Here is a 22,638-nt window from a genome sequence, read left to right as displayed (position 1 = left end):
CCGAACATGCAAGCGCCAATGAATCGTGCTCTCACGACAATCACGCCGTTAAACTTAAATAGGTTAACATCACTCTAAGTTCGCCTTCAAGCAAGGAAAAAGATGATTTTAAGACATCTGTTTCATTGGAAGGGCAAGGGGTAGCAACAGGGCAACACAAAGACAGGCCCGATGGCAGGGCTAATGTTATGAGAGTATTAAAATATGGGATATTCTACGGGAAAACATTAAAACGACAAGACAGCGGGGGAAAGGGGGTGACAAACACGGAAAAGTTGGCATGGATAGTTTCGGTCCCTGTGCACAGGGATTATTTGTCATATTATTAACCACATATGATTATTTGTGAAATTGTGCAAACAGGTGCAACACATTTGAAAAGGAAGGACTGGTAGCATGCAAGCTCCCAGGAAAGATTGATTTAAGAACGTTATCACAGTGTGTCTTCGTGGCGCAAAGCAGTGCGGGCGGAAGACAGCGACAATTGGCAGGGGAGGGTCATGTCTTTTTTGACAATTCTGTCGGAGGGTCATTGAACAATTTCTAGCAGGCAAGGGAGGGTCATGCAACTTTTGACTGAAGCACTCAAAATTCCTCCGGTGGCCCCTTCAATAAATAACGAACAGTCCCTAGATTGCTGCTGGGCTATAGGCTATGTCTTGGTTCATGTCTGTTAACAACTCATTGCCGTCAAACGCGTATCTCGCAGTTGCATCCATTACAAACAAACATGCAATGTGAACGCCTGGGATTGGGGAGAGCACTAAATGATCTACTGAATAAGCACGAAGTCAAACCTTTAAATGAAAAACACTCTTTAATAATCAAAAAAATAACCCGCTAATGAAGTAAACTTATGACCATCAAAAATCGTTTATCGCCTGTAACTTCGTGATAACAGGACGTAACAGAAAGGCATTTGGCTGAGCAACGGAGGTTAATATGTTCTATATTTTGTCCAAATGATGTCTGTCTATCATCGTTGCACTCGGAGAAAACCAGAATGTTTAATTTGTCCTGTTTCTTCTATGGCTGCAAACGGGATTCACTCGCAGTTAACCAAATATTTCTTTATTAGGGCAGGGCAGGCATATTTCTGGCTATTAAATTATTTCTAAACCAGTCTGCTAAAGTCTGTAGTTAAGTCTGTGTAGGGGTTTCCAGGCTCCATTTCTTTTTATGAGACACCCTGCTCACTTGAGACATCTGCCGGTTGTTTGGGTTGTTGCAGCGTCGTTGCAGCGTCACTGGAAAAATACAAATTAAAGTTGCGTGATACCGCGTGATCCCGCGCGCGTACCGCGGGGGAAGCTGGCCAAGTCGAAGCACTGCCCACTGTATAGGGCCTTGTGCAATATTTGTGTGCAACCTGCTTGTATGTGTGTGTATTTTGTATATGATTAGTCTATTGTGGTTGCATTATTGGGTAACACTTTCTATGAAGGTTGTATTTATAACGCCCTATGAATGCATTCATAATGTTTTATAAGGTGTCTATAAAGCACTGTAATGCTCATTATTACCATCTATATGTATTCACAAGTCATCACAACCAATTTCATGATGCATTATGACAGCTAATTATGAATGATTATAATTTTAATCTGAATAATGCATTATAAATATGTCAAGATCTGCCTACTCACTTGTCAGTTTTATGATGCATTGCTTTACATACATACATGCATTGCTTTACATACATGACACCTTATAATGACACCTTATAAAACATTATGAATGCATTCATAGGGCGTTATAAATACAACCTTCATAGAAAGTGTTACCATAACCCTCCTACAGTAGGTGGCATAGTCGAATATTGACATACTAACATCTACCTCCGCCCTACTACACTAACATGGTACGATGCATCGTTCAACTAACCAACATCTAAGTTACAACTGTTTCCCAAAACCGTCTTACTTGCATAGTACTTTGTAAGTTGTAAGTAACTGGACTAAGGTGGTTAATGACATTTAGTAGCATGTGAACGAGCACACCTGCAAATAACAGAGACTTAATGATGGACTGCCTTTAATATGTGAATCAGCTCTGTTTTGTCTTTATTCAAGGTCATCAAGTTAATTCATTGGTTCATATAGACTGACCTTAATGTAAATTAATGACTGCTTTGAATTAATGTTTAATATGTATCGTTTAAATGTGCTGGTGAAACAGTTGTGTAGGCCTATTCTATTGTTATTTACCCCCTATTCACCCATTTACACGGTCAGCTCTGTGGCACAGTGCTTTATGGCCGGCTGATGATAGCCGCTGGTGTGGAGCAAATGTCCATAACGGTCACCTATCTGGTGGTCTGGGTTGAGATTTTGACAACAATATTCACAGCGTTGTTTACCTAAGTCTTATCTATTGTGCAGATCATATTATCAAAATCAGAATCGGCTTTATTGGCCAGGTTTGCGTAAACTAACAAGGAATCCCCCCACTCCATGAAAATCAAAGGCTACATAATCTTAACTGACTGATCAAAAAGTGCGCACCTTATTATTATCAGCAGATTTGTGACTTTGACTTGCGTGCACGTGGCTGCAAATTGATGTAAGGAGTCCTAATGTTTCTAGACTGATCAAACTCCTGATCATGTGAACTGTTGATTACCATGATGGTATGACCTCATAGTGGGCCCATTGTCACATATTGCTGCTACAACAACTTTTGATTATATCTCTAACCTTTGCCTGTTTCACAGGAGAAGCTAACTAGGAAGCAGGAAATGTAATTAATGTGCATTGTCATGTCTTGATTAATTCACACTCACTACAACAATGGTCTCAAGTCTCATCAAAGTACTCAGCTGACCTCCAACCATGTGATCCCAAATCAGCTGACCTTCAATCATGTGATCCATATCAATGTAACCAACCACAAACTAGGTAGCCTATTTAAGTGAAGTTTACAGAGATTCTAGGAGCCATTCTGTAGTCAGAATCTCCCACACCACTCTGGTGTGTAGCCATCATCCTCTGAGCTGGTATGTTCATTCTTCTCTCTCTCTGATTGTTTCATATGGTTTCCTACATGTTCCTTTAACCTGTTTTCGTAAACTTGGACATTATTCATTTAGATGTACTTCTAAAATGTATTGGATGAGTAACTTATACCTGACAAATAAATTGTTAAGCTTTGACCCGCATAGTTTTCTAGCATTTCTTTAGATATCCCTCAAAGTTTAAGATGTGCCAGGAGGAACGGCTAGGATTAGTCTCTGGGGCCGTGGGGGCTAATCAGTGAAAGTGTCTGTAGCTTCGTCTGTAGCTTCCTCTGTAGCTTCGGTAAGATGTTCTGTCCAGATGAGTATAGTGGTCCAGGTCAGCACTATAGCCTCTGACCAACTTTCACACTAGGATCATTACTCAGTAAATGGTACCTCCCGAATTAATCGGCCGAGGAGGGCCTTGCACACTATTCTTGGGGATGTTGAGTCTAATTAAATAGCTAGAAGATATTCTTGTAACAGTATTGTGGGTAGGCCTACATCGGCCTACTATGGATAGTAATATTACTTTGACTGAAACTTCTCCATATCTAGCGGGGTCAGAATCATTAGGTTAACAGGGGTTCTATAATCAATTGTTATTTCCAACAGTGCGCGGAAGCTTCACGATTTCCTTTGACCACTCCCAGTTCCCTCATTGGTCCGGACGAGTGACGTCTACAGGTTTGACTTATAACTTGCATTTCTGCCTTAGGCATTTTAAAATATGGATGTATGGTGGTAAGAAGTGTAAATATCAATTAGAAACTTAAATCTATTTATAATTAATAATTTGCACACCAATAACTGGCGTCAGTGACATCTTTGACATGAAGATCCCCGGAACTATGCTTCTACTATCATTCTACCACAGGTCGAGAGGTGTAGTTGTAACTACACAACTTTACGATAGTGGTCGCGAACGTTCATTGCTACTATGGTTTCGGGAAACACTAACGTAGCTTAACGATGCATTGGACTATGTAAGTTCCACCACCATAGTTCAAACTATCGTTTTGGGAAACAGCTGTGTCGTACTTACATAGTTTCAACCATGTTAGTTGCTAACGTTGTTAGCAACGATGCTTTTGGGAAACACACCGCTGAGTACTGTTTTAAATATGTTGAGGATAGCTACTTAGCCAGCAAGCCCTAGAATATTGTTGAGACACTGTGCAACAGTAGCTATACATCCAATAATGCCAACCTGAGTGTCTTCAGTTTAGAGGGCATGTTCAGCGGTTCAGAGAATTGCTTCCCTCCACAACTCCCCAATGTATTTTTACTCAGGTCCAGCTCTTTCAAGTGGGAGTTTGCTGACAGCAAAGCAAAGGCCAAAATATCTCCAAACTTCTCACTGAGGCCACAGCCAACAAGCCTGCAGTATGATAGGAAAGTGTAACAGCAATGATGGTGAGGGAAAACAATTGGTACGCACATCAAAGTCCAATACACCAATGTATAGGTATAGGTGTCATCACCATTGTCTTACAAAGGGTTATATATCTTTTCCCCATTTACCAAATCAGCATTTTCACGGTGTACATTTATAAGGTTATGTATTTTCTTATGTATTTATTAGGTTATGTATTAGCTATGCGTATACATTTATTAACTAAAATGGACTGCTTGAATCAGTATTTCACATTTACATTAATATTTGTAAGACCTTGTGTTATTGCAGATTAATAAACAGAACATATTTTAAACAGTCAATATATTCTACCTCAGTGTCTCTAATTTGCAGTTTGGACTCTGTAGAGCAAACACAAGTTTTTCTTCTGACTTCTGTAGGTCATTCTGGCTCAGGTAGAGCTCTGTTAAGGGGGAGTTTGTAGACTGCAGAGCTGAGGCCACAATTTCACAGGACTTCTCTGTTAGTTGACAGTCAGAAAGTCTACAAGAGGGGTTAACAAGATGCAATACATTGAATGTCATGTTACAACTGCATAACATTAAATAATGAAGGTATTTTCTATCATTATAGTTAAGCATTTTAGCAGCTTTAGTTCAAGGACAACATACAGTACAATCCATAGAATAACAAGAATTATTGTAAAGTTAAAATATATAAACCAACATCAACCAAAGTGAACCTAAATTCTAGCATTTGCATTCTGAGCCAAGATCAGAATAATTATGTAGGACTGAGATATGGAGATCCTCTGCCTGTGTGTAGGTGAAAAATAGTATAAGGATATGTGGATGCAATTCATTATGATTTCTATGTCATTAGATAAAATAAAATAATTCAAAAACCTAACAAGTCGAAGAAAATCTTTCTGGGATCATAGTAGAGATAAGTGTCTTGCAATGTTCACTAATGATTTTAGTGAGCACCACATGAATGACAGACATGGCCTGAGCTAGCGGGATAGTTAGCATGGAGCTCTCTCCAGTTTTCTGCTGAACCATTTTAGCCCCTGCATTAGGACAGCTTCTGTCACTTAGGGGAGCATCATCTTCCTATCTGGGTCTGATCACCCATGAAGGCCTGGGTTCAATTCCCACCTCACGTTATATCCCTAGCACCAGGGGCGGAGTGGGACACTAAATATTGCCAGGAGATAGTTGATGGGAGTGTGACCCAACTTGGCCAGGGCAAAATCCAGGGGCTACTTAAAGGTTGTATCAGCGATTTCAGGCCCAAAAAAGGCCCAAACATAAATGATCACATTCATCTAATCTTTTCTATCATCTAATCTGCTAGCTGCCTGCCCCATAAGCAGGTCGTCAAAATACTGTGTCTCTGTAGGCAGCCTAGGCTCCGAGATCTGTACACAAAAACAATTGCTCCCAACAAGTGTTGCCAACCACTCAAAGGCAAAATAAAGTGTTCCAAACAATAACCGATGAGATGCGCGTTTAGGAGAGTTTCAATTGCACGGGAGGGAGTAGCGAGCTAGCTCTCTGTTTTGTTTCAATATCAACAGAAGTGACGTTACCCCGCCATCGATGATACAACCTTTAACCCTAAGAGCCCTACTCTATTTTCAGGGCATTCTCACTACCTTTAGTTATATGTATTTATCCTGGTCATTGTGAGTGCCATTCACACATGCTATATATTGTCTATGCTACACAGATCTGCCACCATTTCATGTATTACTACTTGCATTGAATTGATTTTGAAATAATAAGACAAAATGCGTATTATAAAATTCTTACATTTTGTTATGTATCTCACCATAGCAAGCTGCCAGCTGGACATGACTTACATGTGTGTGTAGGCTAGACTGTCCTGAATCTGGCAATATAAGAACCATAGTGGAGGGAGACACAGGCTGAGAAATATGTGGTGTGTGCCTTACAGAAATAAATGCCATTTTTTATTTAGTGATTAAAAATGAACTTTCTGCGTACATCTGTGACACGAACTGATCTGACCTGAGAGGTAGAGTAGCCTGCTGGCGTAGCCTGACTTCATCACTGCTTGGTTTAAAGGGTTTTCAGTATGAACGTATGCCCAAAAGGCATTCTCCTTCAGAGAAACTAGATTACATACATAACCAGAACAATCTTATGTGAGGAGGGCAAAGCATGGATTTTTAACAGCATGTGATTTTACCATTGAAATTCATGTCAAACTCACCGAGCCTTTTTGCATGATTTCACAGCTGGTATCAGTCTTCTACGACCTTCTGTAGAGGTTGGGTATGACTTCAAATCAAACTTATCCAACACTGTCTTAGACATAAGAAGCACATAAGCCAAGGCCGAGCAGTGGGCTAGTGTGAGCTGTTTCACTGAACCGCTGTCTTTCTTTAGAAAAGCCTGGATTTCATTTTGAACAGAAGAATCTTTCATTTCCAACAGGCAGTGGAACAGATTGATGCACCTCTCGGGGGAGATATTTGGCCTTTGCATCACCTTCAGGTTTTTAATTGTTTTGTCCACACTCTCTGGGTTGCTGTGTGTGGGTTTAAGGAGACCAAGCAAAAGTCTCTGATTTGACTCCAGAGAAATGCCATGAAGGAAGCGAACAAACAAGTCAAGGTGTCCATTCTTGCTTTCCAAAGCTTTGTTCACTGCACTCTTCAGCAGTTCATCTACTGAACATGACATGGCCTTTTTTCCGAGAAATTCCTTTATGACCTCCTCATTCTTATTCAGAAAGGAGGCAAACACATGAAGTGCAGCAAAAAACTCCTGAATGGTCAGATGTACAAAGCAGTAGATCTTCTCTTCAAAGGACACAATGGAGTCTTCCTTAAAAATGCCAGTGATCATGCCAGAGTAAGAAGCATCATTCACATCAATGTTACACTCAGCCATGTCTTTTGGAATGAACAAGATACTGTTGTTCTTCAGATGTCTGTAAGCTAGTTCAGCTAGTTTCAAAATTGCATCCCTTTCAGAATCAAGAAGCCTTTCCTTATTTTCCTCATCTTTTCCATTATACTTTTTATTCTTGCTTTGCATCTGAATGAGTAAAAAAAATATGTACATTTCTGTTACAGTTTGGGGCATTTCTTTCTTTGAGGCATTTTCATTCAGCATCTTCTGAAGTACAGTGGCCAAAATGTAACAGAAGACTGGAATGTGGCACATGATGTGAAGAGTCCTTGATGCTTCGATGTGTGAAAAAATGTAATTTGCATGCATTTCATTATTGATATGATTTAGGAAGTACTGCTTCTTCTGCGCATCAGTGAATCCACGAACTTCAGTGAATTGGTCAATTAAAGATGAGGGAATCTGACTGGCCGCTGCAGGTCGAGAAGTTATCCATACAAGAGCAGTGGAGAGGAGCGTGCCTCTAATAATGTTTGTTATCAAAACATCTACTGATGATGCCTTGGTAACAGAGGCCATGATCTCGTTGTTGAAATCTAAATGAATTCTGCTCTCATCCAGACCATCAAAGATAATCACTACTTTCTTCTCATCATACACACTTGTATGACCATCTAACTGTTTAAGCTCAGAGTTGAACACACACAGGAGCTCGTGTAAACTACATTCAGTCTTTAGCAAATTCAGCTCCCGGAAAGATAACATAAACATAAGGTCTATGTCTTCATTGGCCTCTCCTTCAGCCCAGTCTAGGATGAACTTTTTGACTGAGACTGTTTTTCCAATTCCAGCAATACCCATCATTAAAACGGTTCTGATATTAGTTTGCCATTCAGGTAAGGGCTTGAATATGTCATTGCAACTGATGCTTCTTTCTTCTGTGGTTTGTGCTCTGGATGCTGTCTCTACCTGCAAAATCTCATGGTCATTATTCACTTCTTCAGTCTTTCCGTCTGTAATGTAGAGCTCCGTATGGATCTTTTTGACTAGGATTTCATTCCCGCTCTTCCCCATGCTTTTAGATATGCACTGAACTTTCTTCTTCATCTTGAGCTTGTGACTTGTGAGGATTGGCTGTAGATCAGGCTGGACTGCATGGAGAAAAAGAATCCGGACATTATATCAACCAGTGGCTGTTACAAAGGCTGGTAAAAAGGCAAAGAAAAATGCAACAAATGACATTGATAGTGAACAAAAAATTACAGCTAAATTATTATCGGAAAGTTACCATATTTTCCGGACTATAAGTCGCTCCTGAGTATAAGTCGCATCAGTCAAAAAATGCGTCATGAACAAGAAAAAAACATATATAAGTCGCACCGGACTATAAGTCGCATTTATTTAGAAATGTATTTAACAAAATCCAAAACCAAAAACAGAGACTATGTAACTGGATTATTGAGGCCAAAAAGATTAATAAGGTAATTGCAAAGTAAAAGATTCACTGAAAGAAAATGCCATGTGGTACACCAAAATGTATCTAAAATGTGGAGAATACAATGCAATCAAGCATTTTGGGCGATGTGGTGTCACAAGCTGGCAGCAGATTAAATGCTCACTAGAGAGAAAAAGATGCAGTTTTAGACGTGACTGAAGCAAGCCAGTCAATAGGCCTAGGCCCGACAGTAATTGTAAAGCAATTTACAAAAGATTCACTGAACATAAATGCTGATATGATACATGAACATTTAGCTAAAAATGTGGAGAATGCAATGCAATCAAGCATTTTGGGCGATGTGGAGTAACAAGCTGGCAGCAGATTAAACTCTCACGATAGAGAAAAAGACGGTTTTAAAAGGACGTGACCGAAGCTGAGGCAAGCCAGGCAATAGGCCTATAGGCCCGACGGTAATTGTAAAGCAATTTACAAAAGATTCACTGAACAAAAATGCTGATATGATACATGAAAATTTAGCTAAAAATGTGGAGAATGCAATGCAATCAAGCATTTTGGGCGATATGGAGTAACCAGCTGGCAACAGATTAAACTCTCACGATAGAGAAAAAGACGGTTTTAAAAGGACGTGACCGAAGCTGAGGCAAGCCAGGCAATAGGCCTATAGGCCCGACGGTAATTGTAAAGCAATTTACAAAAGATTCACTGAACAAAAATGCTGATGTGGTACATGAAAATTTAGCTAAAAATGTGGAGAATGCGATGCAATCAAGCATTTTGGACGATGTGGAGAGACAAGCCAGCAGCAGATTAAATGCTTGAGAAAGAAAAAGATGCGGTTTTAAAAGGACGTGCAGACCGAAGCTGCAGCAAGCAGGTGATATTTAGAAATTTATTTCACAAAATCTAAGACTAAGAACAGACAGACTATGTAACTGGACACATTGAGGCCAAAAATATTGAGAATTCTACAGGGAATGTTGAAGACGAAGGAGAGAATAGTGGCAAGAGGCAAGCCGAACGCTATTGTAAAGCAATTTACAAAAGATTCACTGAACAAAAATGCTGATGTGGTAAATGAAAATTTAGATGCGCATTTAACACGAAAAAAAGATGCACATTTATCCAGGGCCTAAATTTCAGGCGGGATTGCGGGTATTGCGCATAAATTATTACTAAGTATTGAGCATACTAATAAAAGTCCTGCAACTCTAGCCATCATAATGCGAGAAATTCCCACAGATTTTACAGCGCTGTCTGACATTAATCTAATAATGGAGCGGCCTGAATGCGGGACTATTGACTGGACGGACCAACTCTAACTTGAATTGAACCCCATGCAGAGACACACACACGCACGCGCAGGACCACTTTGAGGCTGCCTCTCTCTATCGTTGCTTTCTCTCTCTCTCTCAGCAGGATTTGTCACCGCTGAAGTCAAATTATAGGTGCTTCTGCATCAAACGCTATCGAAAAACGTTTAGCGATCAGGAACCGTCAGGAATTTTGCAAACACAGAAGCATGACAGCCTATAACGCGAGAGAACATGGATGTGTTCTCCATTTGAGGAACGTTATAATCAATTGTGGACGTGAACAGACAGCTACAGACACGGAGCGCATATAGGCCTACTTTCACTTTCTGTGCATATTCATTACGTGAAAGATAATTTGTAACAAAACAGCGATCAGCTATAGGCCTTTATTTCTTGCGTTTTATTGTGAGACATAGACCTACTTTTCGTTTGGAGCGGCATACCGGTAGGCTATCAAAAGCAGAAGATGTTCAATTTGAGATTTGATTTACGTTTGGACTGTTTGATTATATTGCTAAATATCGGGACTGATGACCACTGAAATCTGTGGGGTATTTAATGGTTCACTATTAAGTTTAATGTATGAAAGAGTGTCGGGATTTCCATCCGCTTATTGCAAGATAAGGCATCAGCTTTCATTCATTCATGGAACGTGTGCTGTGCTGCAAGGGAAACCGTATTCCGTATAGCCAAAGAGGTCTAAGATTGAGTAATTTTTTAAATTATGCATGATTTACTTTTTTATAAAATTCGTAGGCTGATGCCTGATAGCAACAATTGTGTTTAAATGTAGGTTATTGCTTCAGCCTCTAGCTCAGAAAGGGGCTGCGTGCAACTGGTAGCTTGAGAGCAACGTTGGAGACTCATGGTGTGGGATGATGACTTTTCATTGGCAACAATACTAAACCAACCAACAATATAAATGATTAAGAAGAGCTTTTTTATCAGTTAAATTGAAACAAAATTATACTGGCTTTTATTTGTCCGAATCTGAGGCCCGGCTATAAATAGAATCCCGGGCATTTGAGGATTTAAGTATGCACGTGTGTTTCAGGCATAGCACAAGCACTAATCTGACTGAAAGTGCACAGGACTTGTGCATTTGAGAGCGCTCTCTCGAGGCTGTAGACGGTAATGTTTCATGTAGGGTTCATGTCAGTTAATATAAAGTAACATTTAAAAACATGTTCAATTATATAATTTTTTTCATATATAAGTTGCAGGATGAAAACTATGAAAAAAAGTGCGACTTATAGTCCGGAAAATACGATACATATTTCCGCCTGTGCCCTATTTTTTGCCCTTTTACGTGTACCGTATTTTCCGGACTATAAGTCACACTTTTTTCATAGTTTCCTGCAACTTAGTAGGTGCGACTTATATATCAAAATATATATAATTGAATATGTTTTTAAACGATAGTCAGTATAAATTGACATGAACCCTCTCTAGGCTTGTGGAATGAGATCGGGAGCTCGGTGAACTTGCGACAGGTCAGACTTTTTTTCGTACTTAAAACCAAAAGTTAGAGGGGGTTTGGGGATGTCACCCCCGGGAAAATGTATTTCAGACAACGCCCCCTCCCAGCCTTCCCCAAATTCCCTCGGTGAGGTGCAGCGTTCATGGGGAAACCCCTACTCTGTCCTACACGGGGCAGAGGAGCAAGGGCTGTCTCACCTGCCTGAAGTGGAGGAAGCACTGGTTGCCTACCTCGCCCCTCATGGAGCATTATCGGCTCGTGGCCCACCCACTCTGCTGTCTAAGCCGTGCAGAGTCACTGCCGCCAGGTGTCCAAGGCTTATGCCTGTGTGGGGCAGGCATGTCGTGCCCTCAACACTGCAACCTTCCTCCAGGTCTATGCTGGTGAGAGCATGAGGTTGGCTGTGGAGGAGGAAGAAGCCCTGACCCCACTCCCTGAAAGGAGGAAAGCGCTGGACCTGGCCTTGCGAGTCTCAAAGTGTGCAGCCCTGGCACAGGGCAGGGCGATGGGCCACTTGGTAGTGCTGGTGCGCCATCTGTGGCTGACGCTGTCCCAGCTGCCTGACAGGGAAAAGATCGCACCCCTCCGGATTGATCCGACCAACGATGGAGAATATGAAGGAGCGCTTTCAGGCGACACAGAAGAGCACCGCAGCGCTCAAAACTTTCCTGCCCCGCCCCGACCCCCGCTCACTCCGATGGCTGTACATCGACAAAAAACAGAGGCACAGGTAGGGATGTAACGATTACCAATATAATGGTAAACCGCGATAAAAATGTTGACTATAACAATTACCATTTTCATTTCAAATATCATAATTATCGTGGTTGATTAAACACACGGTTTCCACACCGTGGTAATCTGTCCCAGCTATATCCGAGCCTGCTTTTGACATACAGTAGGCCTGGTACAATGAAACAAAACTGGTACCCTACTGATTCTGTTGTCTAAATGATGGTTTTAACTGGGATTCAGATTAGGCTACACCTGATTTTAAAAGGCGGAACATTTTCACCACAAAACGTGCACTGTATCATGTAGCCACTCTTTCCATGCGTCTTTCTAAGTTCGCGTCCACATTAAATCCATTCCTCTCATGTTATCAGGAGAATATAGTAGCCTAAAGTTTTAAATACGAACATTTACTTTGGTCTCACTCATATGGTTGCTACATGCACTGGATTTCCCGGGATTGTTCTCTTTTTTAAGTGACTGTCTCGGATAATTAATAATATTTCCGTTTTTTGGTGAAAATGAACTTCTGATTATAATTTCTGTTAGTTTCAAACGGTTTTGTTCTTGGTTGTGTTTATCGTACATCAAATCCCGAGTAGTCTACGTACACAGACCAGTCCCGGATCACAAATCAAATGTGGCAACCCTACTCACTCACTGGATCCAAATAACAGAAATAGCAAACTCCAAGTCATGGTAGGGTAAGTTAAGCTATAAGCATATAGCCAATTAAACATGACCAAGGAAAAAATGAACGGGACACTTTTTGAAACTATTTCAGCTTGTGTAGGCCTATCAGTGCTTTCTGAACATATTTTTAAAAATATCGCGATAATACCGAAAACCATGATAATTTTGGTCACTATAACAATGAGGTTCAATTTTCATACCGTTACATCCCTAGGCGCAGGCAGCGCCCTTAACAGCAGCAGCAGCCTAGATCGGCTGGTCAGCCCCAGAGGAGCGGTTTCCAGTAGCAGCAGCAGAGCAGGCAGCTAAGGCGTGGCTGGAAAAGGAGCCAAGAGCGTTCTGCTTCTCGCTCTGGTCCCACTGGCCAGCCCCAGGCCAGTTGAAGGTTCTGGCCGTCTTGGGAGGATGGCGAGCCCCTGTGCTAAATGCGCTAGAGGCCCTTCCTCGTTTTTAGTCGGCGTGCCAGTGTGTTCCCCTCGCACGTCTACACAAGCACTTGTTGACATTAACATTTAAAAAAAAAAAAAAATCAAAAATTATCAACCATAATGACTCGTGGCTCGCCCGTCGCCCCTGTGGTGACGGCGGATACCCCAGTCACTGCCCCGTGTCTGGCGAACCACATTGCAAAGTGGCGGAAGTGCACAAGCTCTCAATGGGTTCCCCACACACTGGAGCACGGGTTTTCACGGATGTCAGGCAGAGAGTAGTCTCTCTCTCGCGTGCACTGGCGCTCCGCTGGGAAATCCAAGAGCTGGCGGCGAAACAGGCAATACTTCCCGTGCCACCGAGCCAGTGGATGGAGGGTGCGTACAGTCAGTATTTTTTGGTCCTCAAGAAAGATGGCAGTCTTCGGCCCATCCTGGACCTCCGGCCACTGAATGCATATTTATTAAAAATTCCATTCAAGATGCTGACGCTGCACCATATTATTTAGAGCGTGCAGCAGGGAGATTGGATGGCCACAATAGACCTGAAAGACGCATATTTCCATTTCGAGGGCAGAGCTTGGGAGTTCTGTCTTACGCTTCGGGCTAGCGTTATCACCCCGCAGCTTCACCAAAGTCAGTCAGGAAGCGTTAGCCCCCCTCAGGAGACGGGGAGTTTGCATATTAAATTACCTCGATGACTGGGTTCTGCTGGCAGACTCCAGGGAACGACGTACTGTGTAAAGTGGTTATCCCTGACCGAGAGCGATGCTCCGCTGGGAGTGGACGCTCTGGCACACTATTCTATCAACACAAATATTTACATCGATTGTCTGGTGTTATAATTTATTTGCCTCGGGTGTACTGTGGAGTGGGTAAGACTGTTTTTAGTGGCAGGCTAAGACATACTGATGACTTGCGCTAGCCTAGCACCTGCAAACTCTGCAACTAGAAGGACTGGATGAAATGTGTTGAAAATGGTCTCCACTGATAAATAGCACACTTGCTAACTTGGAAATGAGGTCTTATGTCCAAAATCCTGAACCACCCCTACTTAGCGGCCATATCAGCCTGTCACGTCGGCTGGTCTGGTCAGTCACGGTCCCACCATAGGACCTAGCCCTGGTGCTGAAAGCTCTTTCGGGGCAGCTGTGTGAGCCAATAGAGCAGGCCCAGCTGAAGTAGCTGTCCTAAGATGGCTACTCGCGCTGACCTCTGTTAAGCGAGTAAGTGACCTCACCGCGCTTAGTTAGCCCTGACTGCCTACAATTTCACTGCATGAAAAGTGGAATTTTCGTCAGTAAGCGGCACTGTAGATTGACGAGGAAGCTCAGGTTTACGACTGTATAAGGCAACACCGAAAACTGCCGTGAATTGTCCGAAATTGACACGGACCTTGTTTGACAGTCCCCCCCCCCCCCCCATGACCCCCTCCTCCTAATTCTAGGGGAGCTATACAAATGCAAATCAGGGTAGCAGGGGAAGTGCACTGTGCATGGTGGCATGACTGTGGCCTTTTATGCAGTGTTTGCGGTGGATGATTCAAAGGTTTTTCTCCACCCCAACCCCTTTTATCAGCCGAAGATCCTGTCCTCTTCAGCGAGATCAAGGATCATTGACCTGTCTGCTTTTTGCCCCGATGCCCAGCGGGAAGAGCCATGGGCCCTGAGGGCCTACCTAGAGAAAATGAGCTCGCTCCGCAGGACTGAGCAGCTGTTTATCTGTTTTGGTGCACAGGCGCTGGGGAAGCCACTCTCTAAACAGTGGCTGTTCCACTGGATCATGGAGACCGTCGCAGTGGCGTATGGTGCAGCGGGAGCCGCGCCACCAACCAGACTCAGAGCGCACTCCACCAGGGGAGGCGGGTGATACATTTGCACGTTACTACAGCTTGAATACTGTGAGCACGTCTGTTGCCTTTTCTGTGCTTTCGGTGGCATGCGATCGTAGTACAGTTACATAGCCTCAATGGCGCAGCAGGAGGGGAGTATAACCACGGTTCTCTGAAGGAGAACACGAGGCGTTAACCCTTCATGGCCGTCTAGTTTTGGGGTGCATTACTCGTTTTCATGAAGTCATATTTGTTCTAATGCAAGCCAGCATTGTGCATAATCCTTGTCACTTGAGGGAAACCTTAAACTTTTAAATAGCTAGCATAATTAGCTAATCGATGCTAATTGGTGGCCAGGTTTTGGGAGATAAAAGGACACAATTTCACCCAGATACCATTCATCGTGGTGTGGATGATGTCATAGTTGTCATTATTGGAGGTGAGAGAGAATTCTCAAAAATAAAGGGGAGAAGTTAGCCTGGGTGCCAGCCGAACTTAGCCCCGCTTACAACATTTGAGGTTGGAAAGTTCGGTCTGGCATTGCTCCGTTGTGGATCAACTATGCTCGAATCAGACCTGTTTGGACCAATCAAATCGGGCTTTACGATGATGGACAGGTGAGCAACAGCGCTGAGCATGTTTAGGTTGATTTTGTTTGCAACAAAAATGCTGTGGCTAGGAGACAGATGGCTTCTAAGACCCCATATGGAAAAATGCATATTATTTCAATGAGGTTTTATCACTGAAAACGAGTATTTCTGAAAACTTTGGGCAAAGTTGAGATGTGGGAAAACTCATGGTTTCACTTTCATCAAGGGAAAATAGCATGTTGGATTGTGACATGTTGTTCCCTTGTTCTTTTGAAATCTCTGATTGACCTTTTCCTAATAGCCTTCTACGTATCTCTTAGATTTCGCTAACGAGTATTGTAGGAGATATTGACCGCACAATAACTTTTACAAAAGACCAGACAACAATGTTAAGGCATTTGTGGAGAAGAAAGATCCTTCATTTCAACCCTCCTTCTGTGTGACCTGTGTAACGTTATGTGAGGCAGCCAATCACCAGCCACTTTAGATCTCTTCACACAAGTGTTGAATTGGCTAACAGACGCTAAGATTTATTTCTTTGGGTATCGGAATTTGGCACCGAAATAAAATAAAATTTTCGATATGTGACAGGATCGGCGTGTTTTGGTCGGTGCCATAAAAGCATCGATGTTCAGTGCCCAGCCCTACATAACTCAATCAAAACAACACAATTACTTAAAGCTGCAGTTTGCATGTCTGACAGATTGAGGGGCCAAAATGTTTAATGTTTACAACTCTCATGCCCCTCCCCCACTACCACCGAGCACCTTCTCATCGAGTTTGTGCTCGTCAATGCACACCAGACTGCAACAGACTGTGATTGACAGTAAGATCTCATACAGCCCTGCTCTGATTGGACCAGAAGAACCGAGAGCTGCAGATTTTTGCAAAACAAATAACAGGCTCTAGGTGGAGGTAGAAGTGCATTTTTTTTCTAAAACCGGCTGATTAATGTTGTTCAGTCGGAGTAATAGTGAATATGATCAAAAACATCTTGCCAACTGCAGCTTTGACTGGCACATTATTTTGTTGAAAATTATTATTTCTTAATGACATAGGATATTTTTTTCTCTGAAGAGAGCAGAATTAAAGGTTAAAATTTTATATTTTGAAAGGATTGCGCAAATTGGGGACCGCCATCAATTACGACATACCCCCACTCCTCTAGTTTCATGCGCTTTAGTGTTCAGCACCGACATTCGTCATTGGGGATAGCTGCCGACCCTCATTCGCTGTCAATCTTTGGCCCAAGACCTCTCTCTCCCCAAATCCCCACTGACCCAATTCACGCTTGGACTTTTCAATACTGTTTCTAAATGTTGGGACTAATGGACACTGAACTCTGAGGGGTTATTTTAATAATTCATTGTGAAGTGGTTTGCTGTAAAAGGAGTGTCGGAATTCCCGCCTGTCTATGCGCACTGAGGCCATTAATTAAGGGAATGCTGGACTAAATGCAAACATGTTATGTGCAATCTAACAACTGCACGCAGGCCTATGGCATATAAAAATAAATTTTGTTATTTTGTGGCTCAATCAATTTCATCTGACCGGCTGTTCTGATCATCTCTAAGGTTGGGATATTGTTTAACAGTCAATGTTTTTAACAGTCTAACGGATTTGCCTTCTATGGGCAAAAACTGTTGGTTTATTTGTATTGCTCCCCTTCTGAATAGTTAAGAAGGGGAGCAATAAAATAATAAAAAAAGACAATTAAGAATACACAATTCCGACAGTACTAAAAATGCAGCATGTTGGAATAGCGGCATGTCTGACAAAAAGCAAGTTAGAGTAGCAGCATGTAAGTGTGCAAATTCATCAAAAGGTGTAAATGTTTTTACAGAGGGGTTTGTTCACATGATGTCCATGTAATAGCTGTGTGTTTCTGGATTCAAATGTGAAATAGCTGACAGTAGGCTATTACCTTCTCCTTGCTGTGGCATGGGTGTTCCTCCACTTGAAGCTGTCAAAGCTGTGGAGAGAGCAAGACCAGGTTGGGGTTAGAGAATGAAAGAAAAAAGAGCATGTGTGTGTGTGTGTGTGTGTGTGGGGGGGGGGGGGGGGGGGGGGAACTTGAGAGAATGGATGACAATGATAGTGACTACACAAATCTTCCCACATACACAAACAAGTTCTTTATCAGACATGCTTACATATTAGATTACCCTCCAATAGGGTGTTCCTTATTTTGATAGAAAAATTAATTAATACCTGATTTTTTAAGTTATATTTGTTGAAAAAACATTATTTGCAAAGTTTTATGAGTTTTGGAGAATATTTATAGGTAGCTCAATTGACTTAAAGTTAATTAATAAAAGTTCATGGAATTTTAATGGGCAACATCAAAAATGTTAGTCTAAGGTAAACTTGTTTTCTTTCTTCTGCTGTGTTTCTGACCTTCTTTTGGTGTTCTCAAAGCTGTCCATTCTGTGAACAGTTTTTCAACCTTCTTTTATTATATCTTGCTTGTGGCACAGATGAATTCTAGCCCTATCCCAGAATTCCTCCACTTTCTCCACTGTTCTAGTAGCAGCTAACCTAACTGTCTCCTTCTGCTGCAAATTACAATGGAGGAAGTAGCTAAGGATCTGCTGTTTAAAAGGCAGCTTTCCACTTCCCCCACCCATATTTTTCCTACTGGTCGGGGACTGAACCTTCAACCCTTCGGTTCCAAGCCCAAAGCCCTAACCAGTAGGCAACGGCTGCCCCTAGTTGCTGTATGATATGAGACAAACGTTAAGAAATTGTCAGTGAAAGTTTAAACATAAGTACTAACCAGGCAACATTCAGAAATTACCTGGCTTCATTTTTAGTTTTTATTGATAGCATTTATCAAGAATGGAAAAAACTAGTCATTGAGACTTTCTATCAAATCAACAGCTGTTCAAATTGAATCAACAGCTAACCATAATTTAATGGTAAAAATGCAATGATTTTATAAGAAATTTCAACCTCTTTGAGCAACCTCTAAATTTTAATTGATTTACATGAAATTTTTTCTGGTTACTTTTCTATGAAAAATAAATAAACTTAGGGGTTCAGACTTCAGAAAGTACAAACTTTTAGAAGGACCACCCTACTCTCCAAGGCCATGGCCGACAGGTTGTTGTTCATCTTCTTCAAGATGGTCGACACGATCTCCCCAGCTTTCATCGTGTACTTCTGCACAATCAAGTCCACAGTGTCATCTGTATCTGCCTCCTCCAGCATTCCCCATGGGATACTGTTCTGGTCCCGCAGCAGGCACTTGAACCTCTTAAAGTCTGCTTTAGTGAGCTCATCAAGAGTATTCCTCAGCACTTCTTTCAGGTCTGCAGTCATGGTTCGAGTCTTGGTTAAACTGCTACAAACTGGATGCTTGGGGACAGGCCGGGCCAGACTTCAAAACTGCCAAATGTTGGGGTCTTCATATATAGTTCATGCTGAAAACAAAATTTTGTCACATAAAAATATGTTGATTAAAGTATATAATTGAATAATTAGGAACACCACACATAACTTTGCCTAAACAATGGGGAAACTTTTAGCCTAGTTTATTTTTCTTTCAGTCCGCGGTCCATACCATTCCATACAATTCACTCTTGCTGCAAATGATCGAAAGTGTGAAGCACCGGGCAGAACTTAATTTCGTAGCTACCTTAATTTCGCAGCTACGTGGACCAGTAGGCTAATTGTTGAGGAGGCCCTATAGTTTGAAAAAGCTGCAGATCATAGACAAAGAAAGCATAATGCTCTGAGAACAGTAGCCAGGCCCAAGGGCCTTTCTGAAGTGCCTTGGTGCGTGCACCCCGCTTTCACTTTGACTCCCAGCATTTCTACATTGTGACAAAAACTGTCAGTCAGACAGTGGATTTTGGTTTATTAAATTAGCATAATGCGGTAACAATTTTTACACTTTTAATTTGATCAGAGCAGCTTTGGTTCTTCACTGACGCTAACTTGATGTGATTGGCCGTTCAATCAAATCAACAGACCCATTTGTGTCTCTCTGTGCGTTATGGCAGATACGTATGGCAAGCCATTTTAACATTTAACCACTAGACTATATGTATTACAGATATCTGTAATTCAGTTTTGCCTAGTCGAAACGAACATTTTAGATATCCGCAACTGAATTCTTCCTATCTGTAACCTGCATTGTGTTGAACCTGCGCGATTCAGCCCTGCACACGCCCGGACTCGAACCCGCGAACAGCAGCACCTCGGATCAGGAGGCGAGCGCGCTAACAATTGAGCCAATAGCCCAGGCTACTGGCTCGCATGCCAGCAGCACTCTTGAGGTGTCGGGGAGTGAGGTTTACCAACGTTCCAAAAGCACAGCTAAGCTAGCTGGCATCCGTTACACTCACCCCCCTAAACCTCACTCCCGATCCGGGTCACAGCACCAATGTAACCTCCGTTGTGTTGAACCTGCGCGATTCAGCCCTGCACGCGCCCGGACTCGAACCCGCGAAACAGCAGCACCTCGGATCAGGAGGCGAGCGCGCTAACAATTGAGCCAATAGCCCAGGCTACTGGCTCGCATGCCAGCAGCACTCTTGAGGTGTCGGGGAGTGAGGTTTACCAACGTTCCACAAGCACAGCTAAGCTAGCTGGCATCCGTTACATATCCATAATTGTCATTTCAGATATCCACAAAGACATTCTTCCTAGGACAAATGACGCCACATTTGCCATTCATTTCTATGGGGTTACTTAGCGGGTAAATGTTAAAATCGCTTGCCATACTGCTACGGATCTAAAGAGCAACGTCTTGCACAATAATTTGCACTAGTCATAATGACGTTTGAGATATCTTCACCTTTCATTCTGCCTAGTCATATGGCAAGCGATTTTAACATTTACCCGCTAAGTTTGACTATCTGGAATTAACATTGTAGATATCAACAACGTCTTTCCGACTAGTCGCAATTACATTTTGGATAGTTGGAATTGTCATTCAAGATATCTGTAACGTAATTGTGACTAGTCGAAACGTCAGATAGAGATATCTGTAATTTAGTTTTGACTAGGCAAAACTGAATTACAGATATCTGTCATCACGTCGTTGAAAAAAAACATTGAACTCGTCACACATCTTAAATGACAATTGCAGATATCTTTAATTCGGTTTTGACTAGGCAGAATGAAAGGTGAAGATATCTCAAACGTCATTATGACTAGTGCAAATTATTGTGCAAGACGTTGCTCTTTAGATCTGTAGCAGAGCCTGTCTACTCTGTACGTAGGCTAATTTCCCCTCCCCAACATAATCGAAGAAGAAGTGGGCTTATTTCTTTATTTCTATGAATGGAAGAGGAAGAAGCAGTCATGGCTGTAATGTCTTGTTGACATCTAAAATAACTAAAACTCAGGGACACTGTGTGGTTTATTAGACTCTCACGTTATCAACTGGCTTGATCTCTGTTTCGTAGCCTACATAAATTAGTAGGCCTAGGCTACTAAATGCAACAGCACCATCTACAGGAAACTCCATTCATAATGGTGTTGGCTGTAGGCTAATCGAAAAAATCAAAGCAACATTGAATCATCAATTCTTGCTGCCAGCTCCTGTCTTGCATAGGCTGCAGCATTAAAAAGACGATTAAAAACTCCTTCGCCCTCTGGCTGCTCTGACATGATGCTAATTAGTGCTAATTACAAAGTTAACAGTTAACAGGTGCTATGTGATTTGATGATCTGAACAACACGCTCTGCTCCCGCCTAAAGTGGGATGCGGGCCTAATTTGCATAGCAATACAGATATCTCCAACGTCATTTCGCCTAGTCAAAACTCTAATTCAAGATATCTATAATTACATTTTGACTAGGCAGAATGAAAGTTATAGATATCTCCAATTTCAGATATCTCTAATCAAAACTCATTCAAGATATCTATAACTTGATAATAGATATCTACAATCAAATTATGACTATCCCTAACTCCAGTTTGAGATATCTACGTCATTTTGACTAGTCATAATTCCATTTACAGATATCTACAATGTCATTTCGCCTAGTCAAAACTTAATTCAAGATATCTGAAAAGGAACATGTAAGATATCTTGAATTGAGTTAAATTAAAGATATCTTCAACTGGAGTTATGACTAGTCAGAATCAAATTTTAGATCTCTCTAACTGGAATTACAGATATCTACAATTCAATTGCAGATATCCGTAATTCACATAGTGGATATCTGCAACTGAATTGTAGATATCCGTAATTATAACCCCCATAGAAATGAATGGCAAATGTGGCGTCATTTGTCCTAGTAAGAATGTTTTTGTGGATATCTGAAATGACAATTATGGATAGGAAGAATTCAATTGCGTATATCTAAAATGTTCGTTTTGACTAGGCAAAACTGAATTACAGATATCTGCAATAGGTCTAGTAGGACTGGAAACGTTAAAATCGCTTGCCATATAGTCAAAACTGAATTAAAGATATCTGCAATTGTCATTTAAGATGTGTGACGAGTTCAATGTTTTTTTCAATGACGTGATGACAGATATTTGTAATTCAGTTTTGCCTAGTCAAAACTAAATGACAGATATCTCTATCTGACGTTTCGACTAGTCACAATTACGTTACAGATATCTTGAATGACAATTCCAACTATCCAAAATGTAATTGCGACTAGTCAGAAAGACGTTGTTGATATCTACAATGTTAATTCCAGATAGTCAAACCTAGCGGGTAAATGTTAAAATCGCTTGCCATACTTTGTCTACCTGTAAGCCTAGAAAGTTTCGTTTTCGTGTTCTGCGCATAGCCTATTTGCATGTGAAAACGTGTCCTCCTTAACCGTCTCAAAGCAATAAGAGAGTTCAAAGGATACAAGTTGTATCGTCTAGCATATGTTGAAAAATGTTTTCGATTTAAAGCTGTAGAGAC

The 22,638-nt window shown here is 41.6% G+C and overlaps 1 protein-coding gene across 3 annotated transcripts in view; it reads right to left on the bottom strand.

Annotated features, from left to right (window-relative positions):
• The window catches only part of LOC121713523 (NLR family CARD domain-containing protein 3-like), a 37,668-nt gene that overhangs the window by 14,159 nt on the left and 871 nt on the right, over positions 1 to 22,638 (bottom strand). The window contains exons 2-6 of one of the 3 annotated variants that reach the window (XM_042098185.1): positions 18,825 to 19,182; positions 17,685 to 17,731; positions 6,591 to 8,385; positions 4,725 to 4,895; positions 4,206 to 4,376 (exon numbers count right to left, since the gene is read on the bottom strand). In XM_042098185.1, the coding sequence (XP_041954119.1) occupies positions 4,206 to 4,376; positions 4,725 to 4,895; positions 6,591 to 8,385; positions 17,685 to 17,731; positions 18,825 to 19,081 (2,441 nt within the window). In that variant the 5' untranslated portion in view covers positions 19,082 to 19,182. Of the gene's footprint in view, positions 1 to 4,205; positions 4,377 to 4,724; positions 4,896 to 6,590; positions 8,386 to 13,111; positions 13,134 to 17,684; positions 17,733 to 18,824; positions 19,183 to 22,638 lie in introns of those variants that run through there. The other 2 variants (XM_042098186.1, XM_042098187.1) reach the window with 2 other exon arrangements.

Source organism: Alosa sapidissima, chromosome 7 (genome assembly GCF_018492685.1).
Source record: "Alosa sapidissima isolate fAloSap1 chromosome 7, fAloSap1.pri, whole genome shotgun sequence".
NCBI lineage: Eukaryota > Metazoa > Chordata > Actinopteri > Clupeiformes > Clupeidae > Alosa > Alosa sapidissima.
This window is presented reverse-complemented; position numbering and strand designations above follow the sequence as displayed.